This window comes from Labrus bergylta, chromosome 14, assembly GCF_963930695.1.
Source record: "Labrus bergylta chromosome 14, fLabBer1.1, whole genome shotgun sequence".
Taxonomy (NCBI): Eukaryota; Metazoa; Chordata; class Actinopteri; order Labriformes; family Labridae; genus Labrus; species Labrus bergylta.
In genome coordinates this window covers 4856201-4874051 of record NC_089208.1, presented here as the reverse complement: position 1 = coordinate 4874051, position 17851 = coordinate 4856201, and the positions used below count along the sequence as shown (strand labels likewise).

At 44.1% G+C, this 17851-nt stretch overlaps 1 protein-coding gene across 1 annotated transcript in view; it reads right to left on the bottom strand.

The window, feature by feature from the left end:
- Positions 1-17593, bottom strand: part of zbtb16a (zinc finger and BTB domain containing 16a) — a 166017-nt gene extending 148424 nt beyond the window's left edge. The window contains exons 1-2 of the mRNA XM_065962935.1: positions 17410-17593; positions 12667-13997 (exon numbers count right to left, since the gene is read on the bottom strand). Coding sequence (XP_065819007.1) covers positions 12667-13904 — 1238 coding nt within the window. The 5' untranslated portion in view covers positions 13905-13997; positions 17410-17593. The remainder of the gene's footprint in view (positions 1-12666; positions 13998-17409) is intronic.
- Positions 17594-17851: the final 258 nt, after the last annotated feature.

Below are 17851 nucleotides of genomic sequence, written 5' to 3'. Positions count from 1 at the left end.
AAATCACTAATAAAAACATTCATTTCTTTACTCAGTTTTTAGACCTGTTAAATCACTAAATCTTTAAGGTCTACATAAGGCCATGCCTTCGCTAATGTTCTATGTGTGCAATGATACAGCTAAAACTAACCCATGGATATTCAGCCTGCTTAATGCGAGTCGACTTTTGAGTCGTCTTGGCTGAATACTCAAATGTGTAACTTTTATTAGCAGATGATCATTTCTGACAGTTTTGCAGACTAGCATATTAACTAAATCTTTGAGGGGAAAAAAACAACATTTTTTATTTCATGAATTCTGATTCTGACGCTTAAACCTCGGGATTTTTATCCTCCACAATGTTCAGTTTTGGTATCTCCTACGGTACTTGCTGTAGGCTGTATGAAGAAAAAGTACCAAAAAAACAGAGCGATAAGTTAGCTGATGATGATCATGAAATGTCTTCACACCCGCATCCTGCCTATCGCCCTAGGTGTGTAAGAGAGCGAGAGAGAGAGAGAGAGACCCAGAGAGATAGAGAGGAAGGTTTTTCGGGTCAGAGGCTAAGTGAAATATATCCCCACTCTGAGGCATGCAAGAGAGAGGATGCAGGAAGCTGAGGGCCAGAGATAAGAGCACAGACGTGGGCGATAAGCACCCAAACACCTGTTAGGGAAGCTGCAGCTCCTCGCCTCAGACCAACACTCACAGGAGGCAATAAAACACACGCAGGGAAGGAAGGGGAGAAAAAAAAAAAAAGAGTATATGGACGAAACCATCAGAGTGAAAACTGCAGCTGTAATCTGCTTTTCTTCTCCGATAGGTGCAAACTGCAGAGGGTGTCTGGGTTTCTTGCTGCACGTACGAGGGGGGGATAAAACCCCTTCCTGTTTTACACCACGCTTAATGGCATATGGCGGGAGCCTCCAGCATCATTTGTAAGGTCAGCGGCGAGACAGGAGTGGCAGAAATGATGCTGTTTGAGTCATGACATGTCAGAGCCACCCGCTTCAGTGATCAGTCCAGGAAATGGAATGGCTTTTTTTTTTCTCTCTCTCTCTCTCTCTCTCTCTGTGTGTCTCTCCCTTCTTTTACTATCCAACTCTCGCCTTTCAGGGCCCAGGGACAAACAGACAAACACAAAACAATCTGGAAGCGGTCAAGAGAGACCTTGGAGACGCCTGACAGTCAGGGTAGTAAACAAGAAAGAGAGGATTCATAACGTGTCACGGGGAAATTCATGGGCTGGATGCGGCAGGGGGAAGCTTTAAACGACGTTCAGAATCACATACTTCATCAGCACCAATATGGTCATTAGTGGCAGACTGATGATGTCATAATCTAACAGTCGATAGTCAATGCTATGAATGAGTGACATTGTGGTGACTTTCATTTCCTCATCACTATGCAAAGTGCCGACTTGCAATAAGCAATATTTTTAGGAAATTAGATGATTTATAAAGACTTTAACATGTGCAATATGACATTTATCAACACAGGAAGATATTTGTTTTGTTTTTTTACAGATGATTGGACTGTTTGACAGATTTCATTGCATTTTAGCGAAAAAAAAAAAAAAAAAACCTGCATTAATTTAGTCATAAATGTAAAGAGCTAGTATTTTTCAAAAGGATCACATAGCTGGTGTCTGACGCTCATGAAGGGAGATGTCCTCTACAAAAGTATGACTGAACACACAAAATGTGACATATGTCTACATTTCTCAGTTAAAAAGGTTGGCTGCTGGAAGAAAAATCCAAAGGGACTTTAAACAATATTTTCAAAATTGTCAGTGTCCTAACCTGGGCAGGGGATAGTTGGAAAAATAAAAGACAGGCTTGGTTTTTTTTTTTTTGTTCGATTTAGATTTTCAGGGACTGTGAGTAAAAATGACATCACTCAACCCCCGTCAAAAGACAGCCAAACTTGATTTAACATATTGAGAATGATTGGATAGAAATACAAATTCATAGTGTTGTTGTCTTTTTTTCTAGGGTGTGTTGGAAAAATCAATGTTTTTGTGCATGCTTTGGACCATGACAGTGCAAAAGAAGACTATGTAAGAATGCACAATGGTTGATTATTAGTGTATTGGTCGTCAAGGTAACAAAACTGTTTAAAATATCTGAGATGCAACATTTTGATCAACAAAGCCCAAATCTATTAATATGTAAAATTGGTCCTCTGTTTGTACAGTGGCCCTTTAAATTAATTACATTCAATAAAATTATGAAGAAAAAGTAAAAACTCTGTCATGGCCCTGTAGACACACCTCTGATGATGTGTTTTTATTCTTAGAGTCATTGTGTTTTCAGACATTCTCGCTCTTCAAGCAGACAAATCTCCCTTCAACTGAATTCAACCCCCACCTCGCATGCAGCCCCGTGCGAGGGGGGCCGGCCTATCCATCATCAGCTCTCTGCCGCTGGTAATCTCTCTGGGCGTCTTCGGTCAGCAAATACATAAATCAATTATGGTTTTAAGCTTTATGCCATGATTTACCCAACTGATCCCTCCTGGATTACAGCGGAGCTTAAAACGTGTCGGTCGGCGCTAAAGCTCCAAGTCGCCTTGACATTCATTGCACTCCCGCCAAGACGCATGTCATACCACAAGTATGGACGTGAGCGACTTCAGAGGAGGCTGACGGGCTGGTGATGCACTGTGACGTTCATCTTTGGTTTTAATATTCAAGTTCTTTCTTTGGTCGCAGGTAACAGAGACTTTTAAAACACTTCAGGGTCTAAACTGAGCTAACCGTACCAACCTGTTTGGAATAAATGTCTTTATATAATACAATTTAAAATGTTCCAGTTTGTGATGAAGTCAAATACAGAACACGTTTTTTTTTGGACTGCTCCGTCGAGTAACAATTAACGGTTGCATCCTCAAAAAGGTTAAAGCCAATTATATAACTTCAGACTAAGTTAGATGTGAGACTGTTGTGCCAGTCAGTAAAAACAAAACAAATTCCTAAATTGATGCTAGTTGCTCGGTTGCATTAAAAAAAGACATGCACTCTCTCAGAAATATTTCATGACGTTTTTTTGGAGCTACTGTCTTGACAAAAACTGATTTAAATTCTTCAATTTTGGCATTTGTTGAATTATTAGAAGAATGGTTAACCTTCAACCACGTTACTCATAGAACACACACAAAAAATATATTTTCTTTTCCACTGTGAAACCAATTTTTTGTAAAGTTATTTTAGCTATTTTTATGCTAAATGTCTCCGTGAGCAAAATGACAGGCTTGATTTGAATAAATATTTTCTAGGAGTTCAAGGAGACTCGCATATTTAATTAAAAACATGGATAAGATCTGCCTTGGTAGTTATCAGTAATCATTTTACCGTTTTTTCCCCGATTAGCCATCTGTATGTTAGCCAAACTTCCTGGTCACATTAGTCATGCTAGTAATACTTAGTGAGTGTGGTTGCTTCATGTCAGTTTTGACCAATTCTAAAATGTGCTGTAACGTTAACATTAAATTATCAGATGTTTCAGTGGCTGTTTGATTTGAAGTTTGGATCATTCTGAAGCCCTCAAAGCTAGCTAGCACTAGCCTGGCGTTCACCTGTTGCGCCAACATGGCTCCTTTGTTCTCTGCGGGGCGGATTAACAGCTAACACGGCTCTACTCCGGCCTCGGTTTCCTACCTGAGAGCTCCTTTGTGACAGGTGATGGTGGAAGAGAATGGGGGGTAATTTTTATGACCAGCTTCTTAGCGTGCTGGTATCACTCCATTGGGGCCCCTTGCCAATCTCTGGCAAAACCATTCAAGTGGCAACAAAGAGGCTAATTAGAAGCTCTCTCTCTCTGGAAGCCTGCGGAGGGCTCTGGTTTGATACTTCCCAGGGAGGCTCGGGGGCCTCTGAGGTGGCGGTGGCAAGCTTTTCACACACGTATACACACATACATACACACACGCACGCACACACACACACACTCGCGGGACGTTTGTGAGCACACTTGGGTTGGCCCTTTGGCTCGAGCACATTTGCTCATTGTGGCCGTCCTCCCTACGGTCTGCCAGAGCAATAGAATCAGAGAGGGGGAACCGACACATCTTCTTTCATGTGGCGGGGACCCAGAGAGGGGATGCTAATGGGATATCGATGGGATTAGAACCCAGAGCGTTCAGGAGCAGGAGAACAGAGGCAGGGCTCCATGAACTAGAACTAAAACCCACTCAGCTTTAAGGCCGAATCATTCTAATACTATTGACTTTTTGGTTTTTAATGGGAAAGTTGACAATGATGCATGCACTTTAATACAGTAGGGGGGGGGGGGGGGGGGTCTGCAAAGAGAAGTAAGTCTGACAAATAAGGGTTTACAAAAACAAGCTGCTGAAAGTGAATCACTGTGCATTTAAAGAGAAACAGTGGCACAAGCTGATCCCCTGCCAACACTCACAGCAGCAGAGATACACATCAGGAAGTTAAGGCCGATAACACATTTGCATGTCACCTGATAACTGCCTGTAATTAGTACTCCCCTTGAGCCCCCCCATCCCTCTTTCACAACAAAACAAAACAAAAAAAAAGGGGGGGGGGGGGGGAACAAACCCACACTCTCACATGGACACACACAAGGCCAACTTCCAGTACAGTATGTTATCCTTATCCCTCCCTGCAGACCGCAAGGCCCCCACGGGGACAAAAGATAGGGGCCTCAGTGTGTTCGTTTCATAGCAGCCCCTGCCAGACCGCATCAGCAAAGGCCACGTCTGCCGAGCGCTGTTAGCCACACAGAGGCAGCTGGTCGCAACCGAGTCAAGCTGCTAACTTTTATTGCACAAGCACCTCCCTCCGCTCTTATCTCGGGGAGGGAAGGCGATCTAATCAGACTCGCCACCGTCTACATATTAGCCACCCTCCCCACACACACACACACACATCACACCATCTCCTTTTTCTTCTGATTTTCTCCCTCCTTTCCAGTCCAAAAAATCTTCTCAATGCCTTCTAATAAGCAAGCCCTAAAAGATATAAAAGAGGGCTGCTCGCCTGACGACACTGCAAGACTGCCTGACAATAAAATGCCTCATCTGTACTAAGGTGTGTGTGTGTGTGTGTGTGTGTGTGTGTGTGTGTGTGTGTGTGTGTGTGTGTGTGTAGTCCATTCCACATGATGTAGCCCCCTGTGTTAAGTCTTTAATCGATACATCTCCCTATCCTGACAGTGAGGACAGAGCCCAGATCTGAGATCAGAGCGATGGCGGTGTAAATCTTTACGGTTCAACCAGAGCCTTTTAAAGCCTGTCTATAATTGGGCCTCAGCCAGCAGCTGCCTCGGCTGTAGCTATCACCGCGGCCCCGGTCAAAGAGCCCGGTTCCTCGGGGGCATAAACAAAAACATCGAACCTCCTTACAAGAGCAAAAAAAAACACACAAACACACACACAAAAACAAAAACAAAAAAACCACCTGTGTGAGGATAAAACCTAAAAAGATGTTTCAGACAGACTTGAATAAAAAACCCTCCGCTCATGTCTGTGGTTGATGTATTTCTTGGAGAGGGTGTTTTTTCCTTGAGTGAGGCTTTTTGTGCTATTGGACTATTACACTAACATGTACTGTACCTCTGAGTGCGAGCCGGGGAGACTTAGCTCACTGAGTGATTTCAAACAGAGGGTAATCCACTGGCTCGTAATGGATGCTTTGTTGCCGGGCTTCTTTCAGCGAGCGGGGAAAATGCTCGCTTCCGTTTTTCAGGTTTGGGATCATGGATGAGACGTTGTTTTAGTCTGAGTTATCGATTCTAGATTACAGGCGACACAAAGAATCAGGAGAGACAAACTTCTGTCAACCAACTCTAAAACACAGAAGATTATTCATGCGTTTCATTTTTGAAATCATCAGGAGGCTACATGATCCTGATGCTGTACCAAAGATTGAATAGAATACAGAAACTCAGTATATTGCAAGCATGCAAACTGGAAATCAAAATGCAGCCTCTTGTCAACAACACTAATCATTTCTTACACCAGATGCAGCCTGCAAACGCAAATATTTTTTTACATGAATTGAATTCCAACCCTTTTTTCTATTTAGATGCACATACGGTGTATTTGGCCTTCACAGTGTTTGCAGTCTCGGAGTCTTTTGTTTATTTAGACCAGAGGTCAGGGTAAATATTTGAGACATACAGGGTTCATAAAGAAGAAGAGAAACAGGAACGTTTAAGCTCTTTGTCTTAAAGCGCTCTCGTTTAAGTGTTGCGAGCACCTATACCCTGCTTTGAGACATCGGATCTGTGTGATGATAGCAGCAGCTTTGGAGGCAGCAGTGCTTCTTTGACTGAGGCCTTAACAATGTTTTCATACAACAAGCCGCACCAACAACAGTCAATTGATTTTACACAGCCAAACGACACAACACGGCCAACTTGTAGATTTTCCTGCAAACTGTTTTTACACTTCTGTGAAGTCAGCTAGCTCTCTACTTGACGTTCAATCGAGCCAAAGAACCTAAAACCTGAGAAGGGGGCGGAGTCTGGGGAAGTGAAAACCAGAAAAGCTCATCCTGAAATGGTTGAGGGTTTTGATGAGTCTTTTTCCACACATGCACTCCTGAAAATTCTCTAAAATTTCAGAAACGGGATGCCTTTAAAATCTTCTGTCACTTCGTCTGTTCACATATCATTGATCACCGCACACGGGATGTTAATGTCGTCAACTCCCCCTATCTTCCGCTGTGAATTTTCCACAATATTTCCCGCTGGGTCCTCACATCAGCTCACCCTTAATTCACGTAGAAATTTGACTAAGGGCTAGAAAATGTCCTGGTGAAGTCAGGCTAACAAACTCTGCTTGTGTTCACACATGCAGCTCACCCTGAAAAATTCTGGAAATTTTCAGGAATTTAGCGGATGTTTGAAAACGCCAATGGAGGGAAGATGCTTGGAGGAAGTGGAATTAGGAATTAAGATCTCAGTTCGATTATCAAAGAGAGAAAAAAACAGATTATTTATTTAAAGCACAGATAGAGATGTTTAACGCCAGCATCTACCAACCTCCTCTTGAAGTCTAGTTTACACCGACTAACCTAACAGAGGTCGTTTAAACTGACCCCAGTTGCTCCTGGCTTGAATGTATACAGAAAGAAAGCCATGGTTAATGGTTGATAGTGACCAAATCACACAAGTGTCAGTGGGTAGAGGAACCTTCCACTGGCCTCACCTCAGTGTGCAGGGTGTATGTGTGTATGCATACATCGTTATCACCTGCAACAAACGCCACGGGCCGCTATCTTTGCTCAATCTGCTCTTGGTTTACTGAGGAGTAGTGCACAGGGTTATCTGTCCCACTCTGATATGCACAGATAAGAGCCTTGGGCCCACTGTTTAAACACCTGGGGCCCGGGGTATTAGAGCGCCCTCCGCACCCCCTGTGCCACAAAAGAAGAGGAAATGGAAGAGCGAGTGCTGGCTGCTGCTGCTGCTGAGGGGAATGTGTGTAAAAAGTAATGAACACACGAGCGTGTGTGTGTGCGCGTGTGGAGGTTAATGCAGGGGTGATTACTTTAACCCCTCCTATTTTACCCCAACACTAATATCAATAAAACACGTAACATGACAAAGAGGAAAAAGAGAGGCAGGAATTCACCGGCTCGTCTCATCTGTGCACGCCTCCTTCCCTCCCCTTAAAAAAAAACCTGAGGCTAATCATGAAAGACAGAGTTGAAGCATTGATGCTTATCATTAATGTTTAACGGCTATATGCTGGAAAAGCAGCCCTTTAAAATAGGCTCTTTTTTCACTTATGTGATGTACATTACAGCGAGGGTCAGTCATTTGCATGAGAATGGACGATTAAGTGAAAGAGATAAACCCAAGGCTAGTTCCCGTGAATTGGATGCTGTGTTTGGAATACCAAGCAGTGGAGCGTTTTTTTTTCCCCCTTCTATTTTCCTTGTCCTTTCCCCCCGCCAATGCAGAATTAGCCCCCTGTATCATCATCATCATCATGCATTTATTTTCCCCAATAATCACTCAGGCCCTTCCTGTGTTGATTATTTTCTCAGTGCAAGGGTTACTAAAATATTGCTGTAATCCTGTCTCCCTGCAGCAGCAACAACACTCACCCTGGGCTCCCTTTAAGGAATAAATCTAGGGCTTGTCAGCGGGGAAGGTGGTGGAGTGGATTAGAGGAGGAGAGATGCAGAGAAGTTGTTGTGGTCGGATGGTATAGATGAACTGCTTAGATGCTGTCTGCAGAAAGTGAGATCCCTTTCCCCCCCGTTTCTTTGGACTTTAACATAAAGCGGAAAATTACGCAAAATGTTGCTAAACTGGTGCGCTTTAAACAACTTAGCTTCGGTTGTCAGATCAGAATAAAAAGGGCAACTTCTTTTTAGATCTATGCAAAGTAAAGCTGAAGTTAAGGTATTGTATATTTTGTGTTCACAGGACTAACCATAAACGTCTTTAGATGAGCACAATTCTTATTACTAAAGGAGTTTTTAGAGATGTCCTCTTTATTCATCACTGTATTGTTTCGACCTTCAATAATACCTAAAAAATGCTGCATTATATCATGGAGTATGCACTGCTAGAATTACATGATTTACCCCCCACAAAAAAATAATATTATAAAAAAAATAACAATAAATCAGTTTTTTTTTTTAATTGTAATGATAAAAAACAAACAGTGCGACAAATAGTCTTGGCTAGCAAAATGTCAGCAATCACTTTTTATATTGAATCCTGCTGGGATCAAAGGGACACTAGAACTTAAAATGTTAATGATACGTTAATGGTAGAAATCAAACTATACTGACGCATGTTTAAATCACCATAGCAACCAAAAGAAGTCCTAGGCAGATAATACCGGGTCATTTGTTGTTTTTACATCTCGAAATGTTGGCAATGTATTCGTGCAATTTCCATAGTGTGCAGGTATTTGAGGGATTTGTTCCTCTTCTACCCGTCTAGATGTTGGGTTTTAAGCGTAGGTACTTCCTGATGCGATCTGTCATGAAGTAACAGAGACGCATCCTTTTAAAACACACACATGTAGTAAGTATCAAAGTACAGAACAGTTTGACAACCTTACTCGGTATCGGTAGTGTGTACTTGAGTTTGGCTAACAGTTTGAGTTGGAAAATAGAGATGTGGTTTGGACACCTCTCCTAAGAGGTAACATCTCTTATGCCAAAACATCTGAGCAGCATTTCCAACCCCCCCCCCCCCCCCCCGGCTTTTTTGAGAGCCGAGTCCTCACACCACCTATGGAACCAATGCACAAAGCATTCAGTCTGGTTGTGGTGTTTATTTATGATATAATCCAGGACACGGAGGAATGAAAGGGAGCAGATACCAAATTTATACAGGAAGTGGGTACTTTCTGGTGCATTCATTTCAGACGCACTCACACACACAGACACCTCACACCGGCGACCTGTGCCACATCTGGAAACAATTACGCTCATGTTTGACTTGACCTGTGTGCACCAAAGTGAACTCTGCCAACTTTTTTTTTTTCTTCATGTGTTTGTTGAAGAGGCAGCAGTGACCCTGACACAGTGGCAGTGGGGAAATGAAGCGTAATTAGTCAGAGGTAACACAAACTCGGCTCGTCTGAAATAAAACATGTTGTATCAACATCAAAAGAATCAGGCAGCCTGACAGGCCGTATATATGCGGGAGGAGGAGGGGGGACTTGATATGCTATCAAATGACCCGCACTGGAATCTGTGAGGACACGAGCAGCGTCTGAATTATCAAGCGTCTCACACAAGAGCTTTCATGTGCGGACGGGCAGAGCAGACAGCGCGCATGATGCAATGTTTGATTTCTACACTTCAGGAGGCTGTCAGGACAGCGCGTGCAATTTTAAACAGTGTCGTGTCGGTGTATCAACCAGTCTAAATTAACCCATTAGTATGCTGTGGGGCAAAGCGGGAAGATCAATGCATGAAACGGTTTGGAAATCTCCTTTGATACAAGATTTCCCAGCTTGAGCAGATTGATGAAATTCCTCTTGAAACACAGGCAACCATTTCACACGCCAGACTTTTTTCTCAAGACAGAGACGAGCGGGGCATGTCTTTAAAACACAGCGAGACTACATTAGTGCAACTTGCACAGAAGATGTGGTGCATTTTTCACAATGAGAGCTGATCATGAGCGGCTCAAAATTGACTTTTTACAGTATCGGTCTTTTTATTTTTATTTTGAGTGCTCACAGTCATGGGTTAGGGTTAGGGGTTATGTCAGCCCATGCAGAGACTCCACTTTGATTCAATGAAGAAGGAGCTCTCATTAAGAAGAACAAAGTCATTTGTTCACTTTACAGACCAGCTGCCAAAACCACAAACTACAGAATAACTTGTTTCTCACAATAAAACAGTGAAGGACACCTCTCCTTTGAATGAACACATTCTGCAATATTCACTGTTTGTTTTCTTATAAAGACAAACACTGAGGCAGATTTAGAAAGTGGGTATCTGAGACTGAATGAGTGCAGCTCCAACCCATGCATACCAAGATACTGGCTCAAGAAGCAGGAAGGGGACGGGTGATGGGGTTCAAATCCTCAAGTGAACTTTAACCACTGTGCATTCCTATTGATTTAAACAAACATTACAGGGGGGGGAGAAGGTGTAGCTTTCAAGTGAGTAAAAAAGGCCTTGAGTCACAAAAACATTCTGACGGTGCAAAATCCACAAAGAAAGTGATGCAAGTGCATTCCACGAGGTGCTCCTACTATGACTGTGACGAGTCTGACTCATGTACAGATAAGTGCAACGACAATGCAAAACCAGTTTGTATCCAACCACCTGAAACGTTTCCCAAAAAGAGATCGTTATAGTGGCATGTTACCGGCAAACACAAAATATTTGAGATTTTTTTTAATGTGTGGGAAATATTACAAGGGTTTTTAATTTATTTTACAAATAAAATAATAAAGCTTTGACTGCTTTGGTGTGAATCAACTCATTAAGATCAGTGCAACCAATTGCCTTCAGGTTAGAACTGCAAAAAAATGCAAACAAAATGTTTTTATGAGGTAGAAGGTGGCAAAGACGAAGGCTTGTGAATACTTCTGCAACACACTGTGTACTGTGAGAGGAAATGCAGTTTGGAAACAGTCTAAAGGTGAGTTCAAGAAGGTTAAGTGCACACTTTTTAAGATGCATACAAAGACAAATGTACAACACTTGTGCACCCTTTGACATTTGTGCTTTGTTAGATTTCATGTAGGACTCAATGGCTTTGATTCCTATAGTTACAAGTTGAAAAGCTTCTCTTTTTTTCATATCTTGCAAGTCATCTCATAATCTTGTCTTCCCCTGCCAACCATTCCCTTTCGTTTTCATCTTGAAGCCAAATTTTCCTTAATTTGCATTTCCCTGTGTTCTTTGCTTTCTCTCAGATTGTTGATGCGGACGTCTTAAGTTGCGGTAAATGCTGCTGTAAATCCATAAATTGTCATGTTCACAAGCAAATCCACACATACACAAAAAAAACATCATAAACCACTAGACAGTAGATTTCATAAATCATTTAGATATGTCTCAGTCAAACAGCCATCTAAAATTGAACCTCTCACAAGTATTTAAAAAAATACTTTTAAAGACATTTTATGACCTACAAAATGTTAAATTCTTAAAGAGTTTTTAAGAATCTGCAGAAATCCTGTGAAGTATCCTGAGTGAAACCCCACAGGCCTTAAGTTTCCTCCACATACACTGTGTGAAATAGCGCTGCGTCGGTTCACTGCCTCTCCCCTGTCCTAGAACTACCTCCACGTCCCAGAGCTCAGGTTCAGCACTCATTTCCTGCGCTGACCATCAACTCCAATTATCAAGTTAAATAAGGGCCCCCGTTGTGCGGTTATGGGGAAGGGGAGGTGATTCGGGACCAGGATGAAGGAGGGGTAGGGGGGGGACCACTTTGGTAAGTGTGTGTGATAGCTGCCGCCCACATCTTGTAAGATGTGACTAATGATCTCAGACAATGTTAAGACAGCAACTGCTTCAGCAGGCACCTGAGCCGGGCTCGGCAGTTATTGTAGGAGTGGACGTCTGGCCCCCGAGCCCGGCAGAAGTGAAGGTATGTGTCCGTCAGAGGACGCTGTATTTACACATGCTACTGGGTGTGGATGGCTTATTTTGACAGTTGTCATAATCACTGACACACAAAAATGATAAGAAAAGAAACTTTAACAACTTGTTGGCTCTATTTTCACAATCAATGCCAGTGTTTTCTATTTACAAGCCAAAATTTAAAAAAAATTAAAAAACATTCAAAATGACTTACGGCTGAGTCAATTTCCCATGTAAAAAGGAAGTAATATTGTAAAAAGAAGTGTCCTTCACTTGCTGCAGCACACCACGACTATGTACTCTCACATAATCTGTTAAGAATGCAATTAATTGGGGCGCTGGTGGCACAGTGGTTAGTGTGCCACCAGCTTCAAGGTTCAAATCCAACCTGTGGCTCCTTTCCTGCATGTCATTCCCCCACTCTCTCTCTCTCCCTGATTACCGACTCTATCCACTGTCCTATCTCTCCAATAAAGGCACAAAAAGCCCAAAAAGAAATCTTTAAAAAAAAAAAAATGTTTTAAAAAGGCAATTAATTAAATAACCCAACAGCTGTGCTTAAAGGATGAATAGCTCCTTTCATTTCGAGGCCAAAACAATCAGCAAGTAGCCACTCGAGAGAAAATTCGGCTTACCTGTGCTGCTCCACGGATTCATTATCTGGTAGCTCTACGCCGCAAACATTGCATCGCTCGTGCTGGTTCCTGCTGTCGGTCTTCATGCCCACCGCCAGCTCCCCGAGCTTGCTGAAGAATTCCCTCTGGATGAAGCTCTGCGGCAGGAGTCCCCCGTAGGCGCTGAAGTCCATAGACATGGCCAGGGCCGGGGACATGGGGAGAGTGGAGGCCATGGACGCCGGCATTGACATGATGGCGTCTGACTTGTGATTGATAGGCAGGGAGTAGAGCGAGGCCAGATGTTTCTCCGTCATCCCGGCCATCGCTTCCAGCCCCATCTGGCTGACCTCGGCTTGCGGGTCGCCCATGCCCTCGTCGCGGACATAGTGGAGCTCCCGGGCGCTGGTGATCACGCTGCTCCTGGTCGGCGTCCCCGGACCGTCCCTGTTCCTGTCCTCCCCGCTCCGCTCGCCGTTGCTGGAGGCGCTGGACTCCATGTTCTGGGGGCTGTCGTGGCCGTTGCCGCCCATGTCCACTTGCATCATCTCGGTCTTGATCTCGGTCATCAGGTGGTGGGCGTTGGCGTGGGAGAGTTGTTCTCTCGCAAAGCCCTGCTGGAGAAGGGACTGCCCGATGCTCATCAGGCTGTCCACGGCGGCTTTGGTGGGACTCAGGTGGGAGACGCCGAAGGAGGTGGAGACAGAAGGACTCTGGTCCACCATGCCAGCCATGATGGGGAGCTGGTGGTTACCCGACAGATAATGACTCTCCATGGAATGCTTTTTGGAGTTCTTGGCTCCGTTGTGGCCCTTGCGCTCGTCGTCCTCCTCTGTGCTCCCGTCATTAGCGTTCACCTCCGCGTCGTTCTCGTCCGAGGACTGGATGGTCTCCAGGATCTTGAGGCATTGCTCCTCCAAATACTCGATCTCCAGGATCTCCGCCGCATACAGGAGGTCGTCCAAGTCCTCCACCTTGGCCTGGAGCGTGGCAGTGTAGGCGTACTCCAGAATCTGCTGAAAAGTCTTTGGTGACAGGAAGTCGAGGGTGTAGTGCTGGCTGCTGCGGTGGAAGAGGATCTCGAACATCTTGCTGGTGCACGCGAGCACAGTCCGGTGGGCGTGGAACTCCTGGCTGTCCACCATGATGACCACGTCGCACAGAGTCCCCGCCAGACGCATCTGGTTGGCTTTCTGCAGCAGGGCAGTGGGGTGGTTGGGGTTCTGGAGCTGGATCATACCCATTTTAGTTAAATCCATTGTGTCGATGCAAACCACGAGGCCGACTCATGAGGCTCGCCTTCCCCCCCGCTCAGCAGTGTTTTTTTGCTTTCTTTGTAAACAAGATGAAATCTGCATGGAGAAATAGAACGGAGAACACAATCAGTTTGGATACATTCTGATGCAACGGCTAAAAATATTGAGCAGAAAACAAGCAGTGATTTTTTAACACTTTCAAATTGAACAAATGTAACCCCTCTTTCTTAAAAAAAAAAAATAATAAGAATCAATATTTTCTTTTGACATGAAATTAAAATACTAGACCAGAATCGAACCATGATTTCCCGATCGTCATCTTCCACAATATATTTTAATTAAATCATTTAGAATATTTCAGAAATAAAGATGTGATCAATTTGATAATTAATGTATTTAAGAATGCCACTCTTCATTCTGTTAATAGTGAATTCAGTGGATGGTAAACACTCCGTGCAGAGGCATTGTTCCTAAACTCAGCGATCAAATCACAGAGTATTGACTGTAGGTTTCTGAAGGGAGACAATTTGCAAGCCCGCCGCCACACAGGCTCACCCTGCATACCAATCAGTCCGACATATGTTATGTTGAAAAGATGTCTTCATTTGGTTATCCGATGGGGATGTACACACAGTTAAACAAAGTGTGAATTGTGCTTTTTTTTATCCCCCCACTGCCTGCGTGGCTCACAAAGAGCGTCAGCAGCCTTTTTCTGAAATTAAACAGCATCTTACTCAGTATTCTCATCACAGACGGGAGAGCAGAGAGCAGCGGCCAGAAATGGATGGAAAGGAAAGCAGGACGAGGCAACAAAAAAAATAGAAAGAAAGAAAGAAAAAACAAAAAAGAGAAAAGCACACAACACTGCACCACCAAACACTCTGCTCTGCTCTGCTCTAGGAGTCAAATCTACAAATAAATGATTGCCTCTGTGACTGCTTGTAATTCCATAATCCGAGTTCACAGGGCAACAAGTTGCTCCACCTTAAAACTGCTGCATAGTCGGCTCTAAAACAATGGAATTCAATTAAATAATGTCACACGTATGTCCTCTACATGAATGCTTTTCTTAGTGTCTCCCGTTAACATGATCATTTAAGTCATTAGAATGACCTTCACTGGAAGAATGCTCTCCTCATAACTGCACTTTAATATTCACTCTTGACACTACACTTTAAATGAATGAACGATTACCAACCTCCACTGGACCACATCTTTAACGAGTTCATTGATGCCCTTTTTTTTTTTTTTTTTAACAAATCATTCTGTGTGAGAAACTATAAGAGCAAATCATGACACATTCTGACTGCTTCACTCCTCATTTTTCTATCCTGATAAAGTCTTTTTCACATTTCAAAAAGCTTAATTGTCATTTTCCCAATCTACAATTTCATTTTTCTAAAATAATGCATTAAAAGAGAAGTTTGTGAGCACTTCATTTCTTTCCTCTCCCTGCCTGGGAACAACACACACACACTATCTCTCTCTCTCTCTCACGCACACACACACTCAAACACAGGAAAAAAAAATAGGAAACATCAACAGCCTTCTAGCTTTGAAAAATAAAAAGACTATCAAAATCCCCTTTCCCCTTTAAAACCAGGAATAACAAAAGCACTCATCAGAATATGCAGGAAGTTTTAAAAAAAAATGCTTCGGGGAGGATCATGGGAAATAAATTGTCTAAATAAATTCGGCTTTTATGACCCTGGACAGTTTGTTTTTTTGTTTTTTTCCGGCACATTGCTAAAAAAAAAAAAAAAAAATCAATTCAAGGAGGCAGGTAACGATGAAAAGCACAGGTTCTCTCTTCTGACTGAGCTCAGCCTCTCAGTCAGCAGAGGTCATCCCTAAAAACCAGACATTATCTTTATTACAGGCATGTCAATAGCTGCGATTTATGGCCCCGTAAACGATCAATGCCTGACGCGCTCTGTGGGGCTTATCAGACAAACTGTGGCTTCACCGGGACACAATGCAAAGTTGCCTGTTTGGGTAGACTTTTATCGCAGCCCTGTTTAGCTCTCTATTAATTAAAGCACAGCGCGTCTAGACAGTGTTAATATTGGCGAGTCGCAGCAGACACATTATACAGCGCGCTATGCATTATGCAAAACATCACGCACTACATTAAGTACATTAAGCCGGGAGAGATTTTCTCACCCCGCGCATGGATTGGAAATTGTAGCCCCCCCCCCCGCTGACAATAACCAAATTAAGGCCGACTTCACAAAAAAAAAAAGGCAGAATAATCAATCTGATCACGAGTTCTCTGCCATAATAACGCGCCTCGGTGACCCCCGCCACAACACAAAAAAATAAACAGCGTTCAATATTCCTCACCACGAGTCACACTGACAGACACAAATGTTAGGAGGAAGAAGCAAAAAATGGGTTCAGCGTCTCCGTAAGAGGAGGAGGGGGGGGGGGACAATCAGGGACGTGGAGCGTGCTGCTGGAGGAAAAAAAAAAAAAAAAGTGTACACGAGACAGACAGCTGCCACAATCTCTCGCCGATTCGAACCAGCTTTTCCCCCTCAGATCCACGCACAGGTGGACTTTTGTTTGAGGAGCGGATGAAATGCTCAAACACTGGCTCTTTAAAACTGACAAAAAGGAGGGATGGTGTGTGAAGGATAAACAGGGGGGAGAAGAGTGAAAGGGGGAAGAGAGAGAGATCAGACAGTCTCGATAACAAATCAATTTGCCTTTGCATCTGTTAGGCTACCAGTTCCCCCACCTCACAGTGTGCGTGCTGCTGCTGCTGCTGCAAGACGATTATTGGGAACCAATCAAACATCTAGTTGCCTGTCAATCAATGTGTAGTCTTGACTGTACAGTGGTTGGGGTCGAGGTTTGTTTCTGAGATTAAAGACCAGTGTCCCCAGCACTCATCGTGATGTCATCACGGCTAAATGAGCCACACTGGTGCGTCTGGGAGACACAAGGACAAGGCAAAAGAGTGTCGCTGTCTTCAAAATTGCATAATTCCCAATCAAAACGAGCAAACGCGATGTCTCCAGTAAAAGTCACATGGAGCTGGGGCGTCATATGTTGTCTGGCTCCCGGTGAAAACAGCCCAGACCTCACGTCCTCTGGCTGCGATCTCCAGCATACTAAAAAACCCAGACCGAGGCAGAGAGGGAGAGAGGGGGTGGGGGGTTACGTCAACCTTAACATCTCTACAACAGGCTACCGTGCGTTAATGCAAACTTCAACACCTTGCAGAGCAATCAGGTAAACACTTGTTTTCATCCGGCACTACCGGTGCGCAGAGACCAACTTGCGTGCCAAAGTCGCGTTTGCTGTTAACTTCAGCATGAGGTTGAACGGGGACAAGCGGCACGATCTCTCCCCCCCCTCCTCAAGCGCAATAAACGCATCAAAACATCCACATGGTGAATGAAAGTACACAGAGAAAACAGTGGTAGACGCATGCAGAGTAGCGGTTCTGGCACTTGTCGCCGGGAAACTGCAGCCGCGTTTAAGCCCGGTTTTTGGTACTCACCTAAGTTGCACGTTTTGATTCCGTATAGTGTAGGGGGAGTGGGGCTACAGCATAGTAAGGCAGTTCGCAGTACCCGCTCTCTCAACACGCACTAACTCCTTTCTTCTCTCGCCTTAGCAAATCAACACGGCGCTGACGTCAACGCAGCCAGTCAGCCAGACGAGCAGCAGGCAGGCGGGCAGCACGGCGCGGCGCTCCAGTCCGCACAAAACGCTAAGAAAGTGAGACACCTAGGGGGCTGTCTCATGTCAAACGGCTGTGTTACAGTGTGGCAGTGAAAGGTGAGCGACACTGCCCTCCCTCCAGCTGTTTGGATGTGACATACAGCCTACAGTTATTCTCCAAACTCCAGCCAGGGGCAGGCTTAATGGTTCGGCGGCCCTACTGGAAAAAAGTCAAGTGTTGGTACTCCTGACGCTCCCCCCCTCCAACCATTTTTCAA